At 40.6% G+C, this 20,648-nt stretch overlaps 1 protein-coding gene across 1 annotated transcript; it reads right to left on the minus strand.

The window, feature by feature from the left end:
* Window positions 1-17,339: 17,339 nt before the first annotated feature.
* Window positions 17,340-19,087, minus strand: LOC146692686 (zinc finger MYM-type protein 1-like). The gene has a single exon (XM_085432848.1). The coding sequence runs from the start codon at window positions 19,074-19,076 to the stop codon at window positions 17,574-17,576; it is 1,503 nt and encodes a 500-aa protein (XP_085288974.1). The 5' UTR covers window positions 19,077-19,087; the 3' UTR covers window positions 17,340-17,573.
* Window positions 19,088-20,648: the final 1,561 nt, after the last annotated feature.

A 20,648-nucleotide genomic window follows, 5' to 3' on the forward strand; every position in this document is an offset into this window, starting at 1 on the left:
GGAATTTCCCTAATAAGATGGCGCGGCCGAAGAGTGAACTGTCAAAAGTACTGAATATGACGTCACTTATTTATGTGCGAATGTTTAATAATTAAAGACAGACATACATACAATCTGGCAATACTATAATATTTGCCATATTATATTTACATTACCACAGTGAGATGACTTTAGTCTCATGAACAACATTAACTAATTGTTATTTACTAACTAATCTTAAATGACTGTTCAGCACAGAAATGAAGCCCAACAATCATGTTTTACAGTCCCGTGGTCTCAGCCTCAGATACTCAACTAATCAAAGTGATGTCATGACAAAAATGAATGACCAACAAAACATTTTTCTCCTTCATTTCTGTCAAACAATGCTGTACGTAACGTGTCTCGCGGTTAGTATCATGGTTGCTAGGCAACCTGAACAGTGCGACGAAGCGTATACCGTCCCATAAACAAGCCTCTCACTTCCGCACTTCTCGTACTTATAGTACGCACCCTACGTAGTACGCGTAGTGCGCGTACTTCAAGCGTGCAGACCCTGAATTGGGACACAGCCTGTGTGTGTCTGCTCTGTCAAATTTGTTGTAGTTACAGTGCAGGCTTTCAATACCAGGACGTCCATTTTAAGTTTGCGTGCGTGCTGCAGACAGCAGGCACAGTTATGCACGATAACTGATAGCATGTTGAAATATGTCTGTTCCGTTCATGTCTCTGCTTTTGGTATGTCTGATTTATGGCAGAATGCAGCCACTTGAATGCTTAAAATGGATGCATATGTCGGTAAGAAAGTGAAGGTGATGCAATTTAGTCTGGGTCTTGCATTTGGTTACATGTTATTTATTCATTCATCTAGAGATGACAGGGCACATTTGTTTCCGTTTTTGAAAAAAAAAAAAAAAAAAATTCAGTGCAAGAGCGTCAGGGTTGGCAAAATGGCTTATTTGTACTCCATACCTGATCATTTTTCTATAAGACTAATAACCCACATGAAATTGTAACTTATGAATGCATTTGTGCATGAAAAATTGTTTCACTGAAAAAAAAAATGCTGTATTATAAGTAATAACAAAAAATACATCATAATACATTTATGTGGCAAGTGATTTCTTGAATAAACCACTTGCCACATATGGGAAGGAATCCGTGTGTCATAACCTAAAAAACAAATTTTTTTGCAACTATCCAGTTTTTAAGTGATGACGTATCAATCCTTCCGGGTCCAAACTACTCTGCGTTTATTAAGGCTGTTGTGTTTTTAACGTGTTTTAATGCTTTATATCTTGTTCCATTTAATCTGAACAGGCATCTAAAAACAGTCAGTGATCACTGTCGGCCTCTCTCGGTTTTTATTACCACTATTCATTTTAAAGCTCAGTTTTTAAAACCTAAAGATGTAATTTCAGCCTAGCCCATGCAGCAGTATATTAATGACCAACCACGTATTGTGGATGGATTATCTCCTGACTCAAGTTTGGTCTTTTTACAGCATCTTGCCATTTGTCATCCTGCATTTGTGCCTAACCACCGGGAACCCTTGCGTTTAATTTTATAGAGTGGAAAAAAGTTAGCGTGCATCCTCCAGCTTTACTGTGTTTATATTATGCTAACCATAGCCGTTTTGCTAGCCACCACATAGCATATCATTATATACCAGCTAGCCCAGCTCCAGTAACCCTACAAATGTCACTGTTGTTTAGTTTCCTGTCTTCATTTATGTTGGAAGTGATAGCAGATGCCTGGATGTTAAACGTGATTGTTACACCTGGTAGAGCAGCCATACTGATCATTTTATTAAAGATGAAAGAATTCAGAGAGTTTGTAACGCTCAGTGATGCTGCAGTGTTTGTTTGACTCTGGGACCTGAAGTGGAGTTTGGAGCCAGAAATGGTTAATGATGTCAGACATAAAGACCAGCTAAATCTTTAGTACATTTGTTTTATATTATTTAGTCACATTTTCAATCATATGTTAAGGAGGGAATGTTCTCTGCTGCCTCCATTTCTACCTGGTCGTGTTTCTAAGGTAGAATCACTGTGGTGATCGCTTTAAAGTCTCTTTGTACACTTCATCTTTGCTTTGTGTTCATTCCTAAATACTAAGAAAAATGTTGTGCGCACGCGCGCGTGTGTGTGTGTAGCCTAAAGTCTTAACTCTAATCTTAAAAGTAGATGGTGCATGTCTCCCAAAACCAAACTGGAAGGCCCTGATGAGGAGCTAGTTCCACAGAAGAGGGGCATGAAAGCTGAAAGGACTCCCTTCCATTCTACTGTTAAATACCCTAGGAACCAAGTAAAAAAAGCAGTCTGAGAATGAAGTGCTGACTTGGGGTGATATGGAACTTCGAGGTCTTTAAGATAAGTCAGCAAATGTACAGGTATACTCTTTGAGACAAAAGCGTCAGACAGACTACACCCCTCAGCAAAGAACAACCCTGTAAAATACCAAGGGTTAGATATACTCCTGCCCAGATGGAATTAATAGTACCAGAAGAGGTCAAGTTTGTCTTGGGAAGCAAATTCAATATAACAAAAATATGTGGCTCAGCAATCTGGGAAAGCAGAACTACAAACAGTTCATGTAGTAAATGAACTGCTGTGAAGCAGGGGATTTAAGACCTGAAGCTATCTTTACATATAGCTTTGCTATAAATGATTCCACAATGATCTTACATGTCATGCTGAGATATGAAAGAACATCCAATCCCTTGTCTTCCAGTCCTGTGATTGCAACCATAACCACACCAGGCTACTCACATAAGTTTTTGGCAGCTTTAAACCCACAAAATGCTATTTGGAAGTTAACTTTTTTTAATGCATATTTTGTTAGGGTTAGGGTGATCAATGACGATGACTGATGAGTAATGTGCACTGACCGCTTAATATCCACCAGATCTCCAGTGACCTGTTTAGATTCAAATCTAACCTGTTGTCAAGGCTGCGACGGCAGATGTGTGGAGGTGAGGAAAGGACCCAAACGAAGGCACTGACTGAAACCTGAAGACACGGAAGGAGAACTTCAGGGAGATGACATGAGGAGACAACACAGGCAGAACAGCAACAAGCAGAGGGAAACACCGGGCTTATATACACAGTGGGGTAATCAGGGAATAGGAGACAGAAGGGAAACACAGCTGGGAGAAATAAGGGCTAACGAGACTAGGGAAGCAAAACCAGACACAGTCACATAAGACGTGGACCTTCAAAGTAAAACAGGAAACTCAACCCACACGCAAAGACACAGACTAAGAAACACGGGCTTTACACAGAGACGTGACGTGAAAACAGAGAACAAGGAAACCAAAACCTAGGAACTAGAAATCAGAAAGCATAACCAGAATAAACTAAAACACCAGATAATATTAATTATCACAAAACACTGAATCATCAAACTTAGGGACCATGACACCTGTGATGTTTGAATTTTCAACTGTACAACATACCTAAATAGGTCAAATTCATGAAACAAACTTTGTATTCCTGTGATTCAATCAATTTGATCATCAGCCATGTTCAATCTGAAATGTACATCATCATGAAATAATGAAATGAACAGTAACCCCAATTAAACCATTATGTGACACCAGCAGTCACATTTAAGGAATGAAAGAAATATGGCTTAATTAGTTGCTTTCTTCTTTCTACTTGTTGAAATGCATTTACCGTGAGATTATAAAACATGTCAGTGTAACATCTGCCAGGTTGCTGGTTACATGTTTGGGGTTAAGGGTATGGCTAAAGTCATACAACTGTATATGATAATCTTACATTTGTCACGGACCCGGTTCCGGGGACTTGGGGTCCGTGAGCAGTGTGGACCTTTAATGTTACTATTGCTGTTATTGTTATTGTTGTTATTGTATTGGATGTATGTTTGCTGCACTGTGCTCTTGTGTTCCATGCTCGTGTGTGTCTGCGGGTGTGGCTGAAGGATGAAGGACAGCCACCTGCAGGCCTGATGGGCGTGGCCCTGCCGGCTGCCGGTCACGCCTAGGTTCTCACACACCTGCTTCTGATCGGGCTCGTCGGGGGAGCTACTTAACAGAGCGATGGAGCGCGAGATACCAGCACTTAGGGGAAGACACGTCACGGGAGTCGAGAGAGCACTTTGGAGATTTATTGTGTGGTGTACATTTACCTCACTGTAAATAAACCCACTGCTCATTCCACTAAGTCCAGCGTTTGGGTCCTTTCTCCAACATCCCCCCATGGTCTGCCAGTCAGACCGTGACAACATTAAAAAAAAAAACAGTAAAAACTTAAAGAAATTACAAGAAAGCTAGCCAAATGTTGAAGAATAAAGATCATCATACTAAACATTTAGTTTCATGTTCGTTAGAAGTCAGTTCTAACAGTCAGTGTTTTTCCTTAATATACTGTATTTATAAGTATGTTTTCATCTGCCAGTGAATAAAACATTTATTTCCTAATTTCCAAAATATAAAGAAATCAGGATGGCTCAAGACTTTTGGACAGCACTGTACACAAAGGGAAAAATATAACAGTTATCTTTTTTAAAGCTTAAAAAGTACAATCTTGTAGGTTCTGAAACCCTGCTTCTTTATCATTTGACTTAAATGCTACCTAACCTCACACCTAAATGGTTCCTTGGTAGCCATGTGGATTTTGAAATGTTAATCTTATAACAGCAGTTTCAAACAGCAGTGTGAAAATGGACTGTGGTACTGATAAACAGAGAACCATCTCCTAATTCTGCTGCTCCCCTTGGCTTTCATCTGTTCGCCGTTCAGCCATTAACTCGTGTTTTTCATCTTGCTTCTTTTGCCATTTCAACAGCAGACAGCCGTTTTCAGTGAAATGTTCTGACACTCTCTATAAAGTATGTGCTCAGCGCCAAATGGCAGACAGAGATGGAAGTAAACATAGTCATTTAGGAGCTAGTCTAAAACAGAGCATAAAGAGGGTGAATATTGTATTTTAACCAACACAATAGTCAGCACAATGTATAAATAGTCAGCCATTTAAGACCATATTCAGTATATTATTTTAGATCAAACTTGTTAAGGCTGGCTTTCCCAGTTTAAACAACTACTCTGAGGTGTAAATTATTCCAACCCAAGCACCACCACTAAGAAAAGGACACAAAAAGGACCTTTATTTGGCCCTTGATTGCTATGACCTTTGGAGGCAATGGTTGTTCCCCGTGGTGTTGTGGAAGAGGTGCTGTCCCAAGCGTCAATGCTTGTATGATATTCATTAATGATGTGACAGTGGAGCATAAGGTAGACCAGCAGAGTGGCGCAATGTCCGCAGCAAAGTGAATTTGCTGATGGATGCCAAGCTAGCTGGTTTTCCCCACTTTCAGCAGTGCATAGCATCCTGCTACTTCTACCAGCAGTGACATTATCAACATTATGGCTAACAGCCATCCATTTTTCTAATATTTGGAACACCCAAATTTCCATTTGAAAGTTCATTCAAAATGTATTACTATATGGCTTAAAAAGAAACTAGTGCTAGTGATCTGGTTGATGTTCAGAGGTTAACAAAGTAATTATTTACAATGAAATAGATGTTTCAGAATCTTTAAATAATTTCCCCATTACGATGTTAGAATGTCTGTATAGCAGAATGTGAATATGATTTATAAATAATTTCATTAACAAAGATCATTGTTATTATATTTAAGTCATTCTAGTTTTCCATACATGATCACATACTAGTAGCCTGATGACTATTTATGCCATCTGTCATCCATAATTGCTGTCTACATGCCTATATGTAGAACACAGTTAGACAGCAGATATTGTGACATCAAAACATTCTTTTTGCCCTTTTTTGTTTTGTAATTCTTACAGTTCAGTCATTTCAGGGCTCTTTTTTGCTCTGCTTTAAACCGCCTGTCTTCTGAACAGCCTGGTCTAATAACTCGTGTTCTAAGCTGTGTGGGTTCAGAGAGCCCAGGAGGGACATGTCACTGTGGCTGAAAATATCAATAAAGTTTTATTGGTCTGCAAGGACTGGATAAGAAAATAACAAATTATAGAACGCACTCTGGCACTGGAGTTACACGGCATTACATAACAATGCATAAAGCTAAGATTTAGTTGGCACGTTGGAAGGGAAATTTAGGACAGGACACCTACCGTAAAGCAAATGACTGGCCTGATAACTGACAGCATACATGAAAACATTTAAGGCATCAGTCTACTGGAAATTTAAAAGCATGGATTACCTTAGATATAATCGGTGTAATCACCAATCTAATGAAATCTTGCTCGTGTGACCTCCCCCTCCATGGACACACTGAGCATGCAAATACAAAATAACAAATAAATATGAAATAATGGGTCTTATTTTTCTGACAAGGAGAATATCTTTTGGCCTATATTAGAGGTTCTTTATGGAGCACACTGGACACAGAAGTTAAACATTGGGCCAGTAGGCCTTGATTGAAATCATTTCTGCTTTACATTGTTACAGCGATATGCCAAGAGCCAATCCTACAGAATATAGCCGTGGGTAATTTAAATGATTCTAAGATGACAAAGTTTACATTTCGGAATGATAAGTACAAAGACTGCCAGTTGCTAACATGGATATTCTCAGATTGGATGGTATGGGTGACCAAATTGTTGAATGTAATTTAATGTTTTAAATGCGCAAGTTGCATTTATGAAAGAATATGAAAGTCACACAATTTTTTCTATAATGTATATATTGTGAGGATTTCAATACGGAGATCATTTGGGGGGGGAAACGTGATTTTTACAAAGAATTTAATTAAGCAATTTGGCAATTAGACTCTAATGGTCTATCATAGAACTGAACCCCAGCTGTGAGTTAGGACAGAGTCCCTAAGAATCTAGTAGTTGATGAAGATGGAAGCTTTAATGGGGCTCAGAGTGACCAGGTTGGGGCACTGATAGGAGGAGGCGGATTGCACAAATTAGAGTGTGAAAGACAGAATAGCCCTGAGATTTAAAATATACAGAATGGAGGCTGATTGGCTCATGGAAGATGGGCAGGAAGCTGATTGGACTAGAACAGAGTAATGATTTCATTATTAGTCATTATTATTAGGGAGCTGTCACTTGGTGTTCCCTCTCTCTGCGGTAGAGTATCACTTCCTGTTCCAACACACAGTCGTGTTTTTGAGTAGCTTATCTGCAAAGCAAATTTAATTTAAAAACTTTAGATAACTTATTTTTTCATAGTATAATTTTCACGTGCTTCACCCGAAGCACTCTCTGTGTGTACTCTCTCCCTAATTTATTGCCAAAGTATTCACTCACTGTGTCTTTACCGTTTCGCTAGCTTAGTTTGTAGCCGACTCGCTAGTAGCATGGCCTCTTCACCCGTCCCTCCTGCACTTTCCTGCTAATTGTGTCAGATGTTTAGTTACTTCTCAGCCTCCTTTAGCAGTAATGATACTTGTAATAAATGTAGCTCTCCAAAAGTTGATTCTGTTCATCTGGACGTAGTGTTTTCAGTGGAAGAAACATTTCATCACTCATCCAAGTGACTTCTTCAGTCTAGAATAAATGTAGCCTTTTTGCAGCTCTGGAGGCCAGGATTACTGAAGTGGATACTCGGCTTCGCACCCTTGATACACCTGTAGCTAGCCAGGCCCCTGTAGCCGGTGCAGCCGAAGATAGGGTAGGCCCTGCTAGCTGCCTCCCGGCAGGCACCGAGTAACCAGGGATAGATGACCAGTGTTGGGAAGGTTACTTTTAAAATGTATTCCAGTACAGAATACAGAATACATGCCCCAAAATGTATTTTGTAACGTATTCCGTTAAGTTACTCAATGTGAGTAACGTATTCTGAATACTTTGGAATACTTAATATATTGTCATGCTTTTTACAACTACATGAATGTTGCTATCACATCCTGCAAATCCTTGTTTGTTTTTCTTTACCAATTAACTGTTAGGCCCAACTTAAGATAATATATGTAATATAGAGGAGCAAAGACTTGGGTATGTTTGTATAAGCTGTTTTGTCTTCTTAAAGATAATAAAAAAAGCACAGTCTTTCCTTAACATTTTTTTTATTTATAAAGCTGACAAGTGGAAGACAAACATAAAATATGCCATTGAAAAGTATTTACTGTTATGGTCACCAACATCACTTAGTTAAAACAAAAAGTAGCCTTGCACAAGGAGAAAAAATATCAGCATTTTCAATGACTGTTTTCTTATTAGGACAAAAAAAGGCAATATATAAAATTATACTCAAAAATGAAAAATATATTATTTTGGCATTTACTGTCAATATTATTCTTCCACCAATAATTTTAAATTACAAAAGATTTTTCAATACAACTCAGATATTCAAACTCAATGTAACAATGAGAAATTACATTTTAAACCTTACCCCTAGATATAATTTTTAAAACAAGACATATGTTTTAATGCAACTGAGCAACATTAACTTATGGCCATTTAACAAAGGCATGCAACAAAGAACTGTCCAAGGTGTCAGTGCTGAACTGCTTGGTTGAAAACCTTAATTGGCCACAAAAATCAAATAATTGGCGAACAATTGCAGTAAACATATGAGGTGCTGCTTTTTGAATGCATGCCAAAAACAAATACTAAAGACTACAAAATACTGAGGTTGCAAGCCCTATCTGTGAACAATATCAAGATAGTTTCAGCAGACTACCTACATCTGTTTCGCCTAGTCTATAGTCCAGTAAAGGCGGTTGTAACGCAGCAAGAGCACCTGTTCAAAGTGTTTGTCTGTCATGCGGTTACGGTGTGGGGTGAAAACAAGTCCTCCGTGGCTAAAGAGACGCTCGACAGGAGCACTTGACGGCAGAGTTGTATTGTATTTTAAGAAGAGGGCTCTGATCAATGGATATCCCTTTAATGAGGTCAATGTCTTATCTGAATCTTGAAGATACCTCTGTACCTCATCCTCCGCTGTAGAACAGGTCACCTGTGTACTCTGAAAACTGAAGAAGCTGTCGTCATCATCTTCCGGCTCATTTCCCACTGAGGCATGTCCAGTGGTGCTGGTGTCATTAGAAGGTTCTGTGTTGAGGAGACGGGCCTCTTGGACCATTGTTCTTCTCATGGATTCTCTCTCATCATCAGCAAGCCACCAGAGTCGAAATTTTGGGATGGTGGATGCTGCCATCCTTGCTTCATGGGAGGCTAATACAGCTGCAAATCGAGTGTCAATTGCTTTAATGATTGCTAAGAGGATGTGAGTTGAAAATTGCACTTGTGTCAACTTTTCAGATAACTTGGCTTTCAGACTGAGAAGGGTGGGAATCACATATCCGAAATAGCAGTTCTTTTCCCCCTGGAGCAGGTTGACTGAGTAGGCAAGTGGTTTCAGAATGGCTGCATACTCTTTGAGAAACACTGTCTCTTGAGGATGCAGTTTTGCCACCTTCAGTTGTTCACAGATTTCATTGAGCTGACTTTCAGGTAGATTCATTAGCTTCTCGATTGCATGGTATTCTGAGCTCCACCTAGTCACTGAAGGTACAACACATCTCATTTGGGCAATTTCTTCAATTACATCAGAAGCACCTGATGAGCGATGAGCCTTATTCCAGATGGCTGCACATTTTGCCTTTGCACTCCTATATAATTTTCTGGAAACACCCTGCTGTGAAGCAGCTTTATCAAGGTCAGTCGTGGCAATGAGATTTAGTGTGTGTGCAGCACATCGATGGTGTGGTGGCAAAAAGAAGTTCACCTCCTCGTGTTCTTGCTCCTCCTCAAGTACTGTAGTGACATCATTAAATTGTACATCATCTGTGTCTTCCAGATCATCTTCTGTTTCTGAATCTCCATATTCATTGAAAGCTTTTACAAAATTGCTCCCATTGTCTGTGACTGTAGCACTAACCTTGCCTTGGATTTGGAATTCAGCATGAACCTGACTTATTTTGGCGGCAATAACATCATAAGTGTGATGGCCTCTTATCCTCTCACATGCCAGTGCAGCAGACTTGCGATCCAATGTGTCTGACTCGACCCAGTGACATGTAATGCCAATGAAACTTCTGTGATGCGCAGTCCAGATATCTGCTGTTGTGCACACATTTTGAGTATGTAGAAGAATTTCAGTTATTGCTTCCTTCATTTTTGGAAAGGTTTTCTCAATGTGAGTCATCAATGTTTTTCTGCAAACAGGACTCCTGCCCCCACTTAGTCCTTCAACCATCTTACGGAATGAGGTGTTCTCAACGGTAGAAAAGGGCTGCACTTCATTGACTATGAAGTCAAATATCAAGGAATTTACTCTCCTTTGGGTGATGGCTGGAGTGCTAAGGATGGCTTGTTTGAGAGGAGGAGGGGCTGTGTCTTTGCCATCATCAACATGATCCAATGTATTTGCTTTGGGTAAACTGTGTATAACCCTGGGATGCATCCTCTGGAAAAAAAAAAAAAGAGAGAGACCAACCAAAAAATAAAATATTACTGATGAAGAAATTGTTTTGTATTTGAGATCACTGCAAAAAGGTTGGGCAACTGGACGAATATCTCGACTATCAACAATAAGTTGAGCCTTTCGCCGATTGTTTTTACAAGAGGAATTTTTTAATTTTTTTTTGCCCATGAGTAAGTATAATAATAATAATAATAATGTTGGTTGAAGGTAAGAGAAGCAGTCAATGGAAAATATAATAGTGGTGTTTTAACGGCATAAACAAATGCAGCGATTCATTTACTCAAACTCATAACAGAATGAAAGAAAAGCAGTAGTCTATCTTCAGAAAAAACAAAAAACATTTAATTTAAATAAACAAACCACAATGGTGGGGAGGGATACAAAGAAACTGACTTCTTTTTCCACTTTAACTGTGTTCCAGTGTTTATGTCTTAGATACTCGACCAAAAAACAAATAAGTTAAAAACCAAAATGTCACTTCCAGCGACCATAAAAAAATATCAGAGGTAAAGTTATGTTTTTTGTGCAATTTGGTGCATCTCGAATAAATAAATGAATAATCCAAAAAGTAGCTATGTTAATACAGAAACTCCAACAAGAAAAAAAGAAAAAATATCCCCCCCAAACTAAACTTTCTATTTATGTTCTAAATGCGCAAATCAGTCCGTGCATTATTACATTGCTCCGCCCATTAACAAGTCACCTGCACGATTATGTTGGTTATCGTTTGACTGACGATTGTCGGTTGGAAAAATTTTTAATCTCGCCCAACCTTAATGTCCACCCTACTGTTAATCATTTTGGGATGGCTTTCACAACTGCACACCATAATTTACAGCTCGTTAATGCTATCCATCAAGTTTACCCGTCTATGAACTAACGTTAGCTAATGCCAGCTAACAATGTTAGCTAAAATCACAGCAATATTATATCGAAGCTACTGAAGTGGCACATAGCCTAGGTAGCTACCACAACTAAAATAAAATATTTGCAGTATGTTAACTTTAGTTTTTTTAAAATAACTTACTTTCAGATGTTTTCTTAGGTTGGAGGTGGAGTCTTTTGACGCAGAGAGCATCTTCTTCGCTGGCAAGCAGAGTTTGCATTGCACTGTGAAATTCCGCCCATCCCTTTCTTCTTTGAATATGAAATGTTGTTGGAACTTCCAACTCTGAAACGCATTCCTGCCCAACGTGCACTGCTGACTCTGTTGGCTGGCTCCGGCTGGCTCCGGCTCCATTGTTTGACTAACGCCACCAACAGGACGCTTTTTTTTTTTTTTTTTTTTTTTTTTACAGCCTCTTCTCGCGTGTTTTGTTTGGGTTTTGAGCCGCAATGCGCGGCGTGGAATGACCAAAATTACAGAGGACCGCCGTGTATTCCATTTATTTCAACAAAGTAACTGTATTCTAAATACCACCTTTTTAAACGGTAACTGTAACGGAATACAGTTACTCATATTTTGTATTTTAAATACGTAACGGCGGTACATGTATTCCGTTACTCCCCAACTCTGAAGATGACGGCTGGGTGACGGTGAGGAGGAAGCATAGTCTTAAACTGAAGCCCCAGGTACACCACCAACTTGTTCATGTGTTTTTCCCCACTCGGCGACATACTCTGGTAATTGGCAATTCTGTTCTGAGACAGAATCGCCTATTGGAAAAGTTAGACTGGTGTATTCCTCAGTAAAGATGTTAAAACATGTTATCTAATGTTATTCTAAAAACATTCATTAGTGCTGGTAACAGGACGCTCAGTTACTTATGAGTTCCATTATAATACACCCTAAAGCTTGACCCTCTAATCTTTTCAATTTACATAATTCCTCCTGAACATAAAATCTCTAAGTTGAAATAATCTTTCACACCTCTGCAGTTGAGCTGTTAATTTGTGGTTGTTTTCTTAAACTGAAACAGTGTTTGTGATTTCAAAATGACAGTGACAAACTTGGCATAGAGTGTAGTTAATGGGCCACAACAGTGACGCAGGCTGAGGAAAATACTGGCTGGCACTCCAGCTGGCATGACACAGCAACTGGTGACATAGTGAGAGGACATCAGGAGTCATTTCCCCCACAGGACATGACTCAGCACAAAGTTACAGGCTTTTCCTTTCCTAATTTCTTCCAGGAAAGATGTGAATATCTCACGATGCGTTTACACTGCATATCAGGCTGTAGCAAAGCACAGCAGCCCCTCTGAGTGACATTCAATTACTGCAGGCCCTTTGGTGATGTTTTTACATTTTCTTCCTTGGACGACAGCACTCTCATTTCCATATGAAATTATACCATCGGTTCTCTTGGCAGCTGACTGCGGCTTGATGTTTTTCTTTTCTGCTTTTTTCACACTTTCCTAATTTCCCAAGCTTAGCTGAGCCAAGAGGGGGTCCAGGGGAGAAGTTCAAGCAGCTGCTGGAGCCATGTGAGCATTTCAAACTTCATAAGTTTGGATGAAGTCTGCTTGAGATCAACAAGCAGCCCGGCTTTATACTGATTGGGGGGAAAAAAGAAAAAGAAAATACATTCCAGTGCTGCTCTGCTTTCTGGAGATAACAGCTTTTACAGTAGAAGTCAGCAGGTGGCTTTTTTATCCTAAACAGAAAGTTTGGTGGTGGGCAGAGTTCTGGATGAATGACCAGCAGCAAGTGCAGTGTTTGTGCATATGTTTTTAATGTTTGTGCTGAAGCTTTTTTTTGCAATTGTATTCTCCTCACACATGTATGTTATTTTGTATGTTTTGACAGGTCACTCATATTTATCCTCTATGCGGCAATATCTGACAAAAAAAAACTATGTTTAAAAGGGAGAGTGAATCTGAGGGCTGCAAGATATCCTTTGCATCCTAGTGGTAAAACCCATGTCAAGGGAACACTGTTGCTAGGTAACTGCCAAGTAGTTGATGTTGCAAAAGACTTCACCTGGCTCTTTTTTCAAAGAATATCCAAAGATTTTTTTTGCAGGAATGAGTCCTAAAATCCATAGGTTACCATTTTTGTGATTTCTGTTCCCTCTCCATTAAATAAAGGTTTTTACATGCAATAAGGCCTGTAGCTAACACAAGGTTGAACGCTTTTCACATTTTCTCCTACAAAATAAAAGAGAAGACTCGACAGCTGACATTGTATTGTCCATGTATAGTTTAAAATGTCCGCATTTTACATCTGCTGATAAAAATTAGCTGATGGGAAAGTACCAAAATCAAGTACAGTTCCAGTTTTACAGAAGTTCATGAATTTAGAAGGACACCGGTGTATCATTTTTGTAATTCAAGTTTACGGTCCTTTGAGGACTCAGTCCAGTGTCCTTGGTTACTAGCCCAGTTCTCAACAAAATCATGTTCTTTCATTAGCAGTAACATTAATCCGAAGTGGGATTAATGTTGCTGTGCACAGTCCCTGCAGTAACACCCATTGACATTACCTGACCACTGCTCTCGGGTTACTAACATTCCTGATATAGAGATGGCATGTTCCGTCTGGTATCTGATGTCACACTTTGGGCTTATGACTGTATCACTAAATCATCAGGATATTAATATGAAGGAACGGTGTATAATTCCCATTTTAGGTCCTTTTTATACCTTTGTATATCAAACAACAGTGTGAATAAGCAGTTGTAATGGGCCGGAAATGTTGCAAATATTCTCATTAACATTTACAGTTAAGTACAAACTAATGGAATTCCACACAATACAAACATGCATGTACTCTTAGTTTGTATCCCTTCCCTCAGAAGGAGTACACACTAAGTAACAAGAGAAACAACATCAGTAGGGATGGGTATCGAAACCCGGTTCTTGTTGAGAACCGGTTCCCACTGTTTCAATTCCTTGGAATTGTTTGCCATTTTTGCAAACGATTCCCTTATCGATTCCAGTCGCCCCAAATGACGTCACCACGTCATTTACCTGAATGAATGTCGTGTTTTTAATTCCGCTCCGGACTCGTGAATCTCAACCCAGCAGCAGCGGTAATGTTTTAGTGTTATCGCAGATTGCCCCGTACATGGGGCTGCACTGCGTTAGTGCGGTTAGCTCGTTAACACATTAGCGACGTCCAGTAACGTCATTATAACAAGATTAACCCTGACAGCTGCTTAACCAGGTGAAGGGACACTTTCTCTCGGTTGAACACGGAACACACACGCACACATACGTATGTACACTGACACAGACCTACACTCACCCTCCACCCCCCTCCAAATGCCTTCGAAACACCAGTATATATGGTTGGAAGGGTAAGATGGAACGGACTGGAACGGTTCGCAGCCGAGTGTGAAGCAGCGGGAATGAGGATCAGCACCTCCAAATCTGAGGCCATGGTTCTCAGCCGGAAAAGGGTGGAGTGCCCACTCCGGGTCGGGGATGAGTTCCTGCCACAAGTGGAGGAGTTCAAGTATCTCGGGGTCTTGTTCGCGAGTGATGGGAGAAGGGAGCCGGAGATCGACAGACGGATTGGGGCTGCAGCTGCAGTAATGCGGACGCTGCACCGGTCCGTCGTGGTGAAGAGGGAGCTGAGTGTAAAAGCAAAGCTCTCAATTTACCGGTCGATCTACGTCCCTACCCTCACCTATGGCCACGAGCTGTGGGTAGTGACCGAAAGAATGAGATCGCGGATACAAGCGGCAGAAATGAGCTTCCTCCGAAGGGTGGCTGGCCTCTCCCTTAGGGTGGGTGAGAAGTTCGGCCATCCGGGAGGGGCTCAGAGTAGAGCAGCTGCTGCTCCACATCGAAAGGAGCCAGCTGAGGTGGTTCGGGCATCTGACAAGGATGCCCCCTGGGCGCCTCCTGGGTGGGGTGTTCCAGGCATGTCCCACCGGGAGGAGGCCCCGGGGCAGACCCAGGACACGCTGGAGAGATTATATCTCTCGGCTGGCCTGGGAACGCCTTGGTATTCCCCCGGACAAGCTGGAGGAGGTGGCTGGGAAGAGGGAGGTCTGGGCCTCTTTGCTTAGGCTGCTGCCCCCGCGACCCGGCCCCGGACAAAGCGGATGAAGATGGATGGATGGATGGATGGATGGATGGGTAAGATGGTGCTGGCAAGGCTGGCAGCCTTAACCCAGTTTCCCTCGGGATGAATAAAGTATTATCAATCAATCAATCAATCAATATATGCGTGTTGCATCCAGTCAGTATATAATTGTATCTTGCTAGTCAAGCTTGCTAGCATTAGCTGTTAACTTCAAAATTATTCAAAATGTGGATCCCAAAATCTGTGGGTGAAACTAGAACTACTTTCATTGAAGGAGGGTATTTGCGTTTGGGAACTTTGTCTGGTTCCATTTCTACACAGGACAGAAAAATTATCATGAGCAAACAGTATAGTTTAGCATTTATTTTATAAATCTGCTGCTGCGTCATTGAAATGTAAATATCTGAACATATAAGTGAAATATGGGCCTATGGTGTTTAACAGTTTATTAAAGACTTCATTACAGACACACTAGAAGACTGTCTAACTATGTTCAAATTACTTTGGATGCATCTGAGCTCCACTCTAATTATTTACTGGTGACAAGAGCACAGTGAGTGGCTAATGAACAAATTTAATGAAGCTTTTTTTGCTCATGGACTCAGTCGAGTTAGTGGAACAATTTGCCTGAAAAGCTCCCAGCGTCATCTAAATCCACTGTATGACACACATTACTGAATTCTGTTCTAGCTTTAATATTTTCATAAAATACTAAAACCATTCAGATAAATTAAAAAGGGTAGTACTGGTAGCTCAGTTACCAGTATTACCCTCAGTGACCTCACTGTTTAGCTCCAGTGTGCCCAATACACGGCCTCCACACTAATGTCAAAGAGTTTGTGACCTTCACCAGATGAAAGAAAGGTCAGAGTGGCTTTTAGATGATGAGATCAATAAATAGCAGGTGCACCATTTCAAAAAGTGTACTACTGGAGCCATGCAGTCACTTCCAGATATAGATTAGCCCACTCTGTTTATAGAGGGTGGGTATAGAGGGTATAGTGTTGACAACACCATGAGTTATTTACCTTTTTTATGCCTGAATGAATCAGAGGTCAGTTATAGGTGGCTTGGACTTCTTTAAGTTTCTTGAAGACGTTTCTTCTCTCATCTGAGAAGTTTCTTCAGTTCTAAGAGTCTCCACCCACCCGGGGTCTATTTAGCATTTAGACTGCTAAATAGACACACACACACACACACGTCTATTTAGCATTTAGACTGCTAAGCACAATGAATCTGAATAAGAGCAATTTTTAACAAATGTGCAGTATGACTCTATAATCTATTTAATGAAAGCAATGTCACAATGTCATAAGCCGGAGAACCAACAGGAGGCCCTCATTGTTCCTAACCTTGTTTAAAAACCCTGCAACCTGTTTTTGTTTTGATTGAACAAAAATCTAATAAGCATCTGTTTATAAAGTTGGTAAGTTTGGCAGCTTGGTGTAGCACTTTCTTTGAAGAGCTCCTGTGTTTATGATGAGTCTGAGAAGCATTGGTGTCTGGAAATGGAACTGAAATTATTACACACTGAGTAACACATTTTTCTCCTTGTGTCGTCAGATTTGCAGAATTGCAGAATTTCATATTATTATTTCCCAAACTTACATTGTCGTTGGCTGTCGTGGCTTTTGACACGAGAAGGGGATTTTTTTGTGTGTCTTGAGTCAGAATCTGGAGTTTAACAGTCAGACATCTCACCATCTGCCTGGTAATAATCAGTTTCTCGCTGCTGATCAGCAGCCCTTGTAATCCCCGACAGATATGAGGATCATTTTGTGCCATGAAGTCGTAATGATCTCAACCCCCACCTGAGCTCAAGCATCTTGTGGTATAATTGAAGTTGGGGAATAGTGGATTCACTGCTGTCTTGGTGATATTATGTAACCTCTGTTTGCCAATGCCTGGCAGTGTGACTGACTCAAGCTGACATCAAGTTGCCATGCAGGCTTGTCCTTGCGTGCACCTTTCTCTGCCACACCCGGCAGTGGCGTGCACAGACATTTTGGGGGGCAAGTGCTCCAGGGGGAAAAAAGGGCACTTTTTGCATATGTGGAAAACCTTTTCTTTTTATAATAAAAAAATCGCACAGGTTAAATGCAATTTGACTTTTATTTCAAAACATTCTCTAAAAATCAAAAATCACACCACAAAAAGATAAAATCTGTATCCAACTCTAAACTATATACATACATATTCTCAAGTGTCCATTAAATGGAGTGTACTGCTCTAAAGAAGCATCCTTCTTGGTGCCATGTCTTTGTAGATGTTGATGACCTCGTTGTAATTGATCTCCACATCTTTCTCAATGGCCAACAAGAGGAGATCAGACAACCTTTCTTCTCCACACAAACTTCTTAGTTTATTTTTGATTATTTTTAGCTTTGAAAAGGATCTTTCAACTGTCGCAGTTGTCACTGGTAGTGTTGCATAGCTCTGAATCATTTTGACAAAGGCAGGAAAGATCAGCTGGCCATTGTTTTCCCTCAGTATCAGAAATATTTCTCTGAGGTCTTTTGAACTAAAGCTGGAGTGGAAGACCTTTAATTCTGTTTTGAGCTGGTCCTCATCTTCTCCATAGAATTCACAGAGGATGTGGACAGCTTCAATGGCTTCTGGGTTTGGTGGGCCTACCCAGTTAGCATGCACAGTTAAGGGCTGGAAGGACTGAATGATTCTGGCCGTTGGGCTTCCAGTATTGTCCCCTTTGAACCTCCTGTTCAGTTCCCCAGTCATGATGTCCAGAAAGGTGAAATATACACCACTCCTGAAATATGCCTCCACTGACTCAAACTGAGCACCTACTTGAGACACTGTGGTGCTGTGTTGGAAACGCACTGGAACTTTCCGCTTTCTCTCCTGACCAGGCACCACGGTAGGTACTGGAATGTTGAAACTCTCTGCCTTCTCTGATGCACATCTAAATATCTCTCCAAATTTCTCCTCAGACCTCATGGTTTGCAATGTGTGAAGCACACCATCAATTACTTTGTAGGCAGTGGAATGGTCCAACCCTTCTTCCTGCAGAGAATCTGATGCCAAAGCAGTGACTTCGAATACTGGTGTGGTGATTTCCATGCAGAGAATGAACATAAAATTAATGGCATTTCTGTACATCTGAGCATCACCTTGGGCCAGGTTAGGTGGGTCACTGTCACTGATGTCATCAAGGAGCATCAAAATGGCTTTCAAATTTCTCTGAAGTGCCTTCAGTGCTTTTTCCCTGCAAGCCCATCGAGTATCTGACAGCTGCTGGAGCTCCATAACACGTTGTCCAGGAAAGAGAGACTCCTGAAATTTGACCAAGGCAGCATGACGCTTTGGGGAGCCTGAGCAAAAGGCATACAATTTCTCCACCAAGTTGAAAAATGTCACAAAATGCTTGCTGGACTTTGATGCCTCCACTAGTACCAAATTGAGGCAATGGGCTTTGCAGTGCACATAGAGGGCCTTCTCATTGTGTGCACGGATTCTAGCTTGGAGACCTTTATACATGCCACTCATGTTGGCTGCTCCATCATAGCCTTGACCATACATGTTCTTCATCTCTAGGCCATTCTTTTGCAGAAGCAAGAACACTGTATTCTCCAGCTCCTGGCCTGTAGTTGTATCAACATTGCACACTTCGATGAATCTCTCCTTTATTTGCATATGATGAAAATATCGCACAACAAATGACACTTGCTCTTTGTGTGAAACATCAGAGGTTTCATCAAGTAGAATGGAATACATTTCAGCCTCTTTTATTTCATGTTGTATCTCCTTCCTGATGTAAGTTCCTAGTGCTGCAATGATGTCATTTTGACTTCTGTTGGAAAGCAGTGACACCTGGGGCCTTGTCTTGGTGGCTTTAACTGTGGCAATTTTTTCCAAATGCATTTTCAGCACACTATCGTAGCGGGAAAATACATTGACTAATTCACGAAAATTGCCACGGTTATCACTGGACTCACTCCCATCATGACCTCGGAATGCTTGTCCCTGACGTGCAAGATACACTGTTAGGTCAATTAATCTTGTCAGGATTTCTTTGTTTGTCTGCCTCTCTCGCTCTCTAACTTCCACCCCTTTTACGTCTGAAACATCAAATGCAGACTGAAGGGCCTTTTTCTGGAAATTGATCCATCTAACCATGCTTGTCATGTGCATCTCTGCGCTGGAGTGTTGTTTGATTTTTTCAAGAGCAGTACTCCACTTTCTGATGCCATCAGTTGTCCAGGCTGTTCTGCTTTTATATTTTTCATCCGAGAGGAAAAGCCGACAACTAAAACAATGCATTGAATTAGCAGTGGGTGAGTATTCCAGCCACACATTAGCAGAAAACCACTGTTTCTGGAATGATCTCCCCTCAGTTTTTGGGTAAGGTATATCAGGCTGACATGGGCCCACATTGCAGCACATTGAAACGTATCTGTCATTGCGCTTTATTTTAAATGTATGGATGTGTGTTGGATCTGTTGGGTATTGTAAAGCTGCTAACTTTGACATTATGTGATCGATCGGTTCTTCCTCATTGTGGTCTTCAGAGAGCACTACATCAGTGTCTGTAGGCCTAACTGAACCTGTTGCTGCATTGGTCGCGGCTTCATCTGTTTCTATATCTCCCTCTTCTGCTATGCTGGTAGATGGCATAGAGCTGCTTCCCTGCTGTGACTGACTACAATGGAGCAATAATAATAATAATAGTATTATTATTTATCATAATAATAAGCTTAAACAGATCGTTTTAATAATAACCCATACTGCAAGTCTTGTAACATAGAAATAACTTTCGTAGGTACAAAATAATAGTTAGCTCAATGCCTGCTGATTAAGTTCATTAAAAACTAAGTGTGAACAGCTTTTAAGATTTTTCAATAGAATTAACTGCAAGGAGCAGGTTACATTAAAACATTAAAATAGAACCTGACTCTGCCCTTGACTCTGACCTTTCATCTTCATTTTCCTTTGCTTTCATCCAGGAGAGCAGAGAACTGCTTCCCTGGGCTGCCTGTTGTAGTAGATCCCTTTCTTTCTCCTTTCTCAGCCTCTCTTTCCTAGGCATTATGCTTGCTGAAATTAGTAAATAAATAGACCAAAATGTATGAGAACGAATAAGACTGACTGTGGTCATTACAAGAACAGGGCAGAATGGTCGTTTTCACAGGCAATTGGGAACTGCCTATTTTTCCTTTAGCAAATTAATGTGTTAATGTTGCCAATATGTTACACCAAAAAAAATTAACATGTCTAACCAGTGCTTCTCAAAACTTTTAACATGCACCACCCCCAACACCGTACCCTTCAAACTACCAATAACAACGT

The sequence above is a fragment of the Copadichromis virginalis genome, linkage group LG15 (assembly GCF_057382275.1).
Source record: "Copadichromis virginalis isolate Kocher_CV1m ecotype Utaka linkage group LG15, C_Virginalis_male_GT1.1, whole genome shotgun sequence".
Lineage (NCBI taxonomy): Eukaryota > Metazoa > Chordata > Actinopteri > Cichliformes > Cichlidae > Copadichromis > Copadichromis virginalis.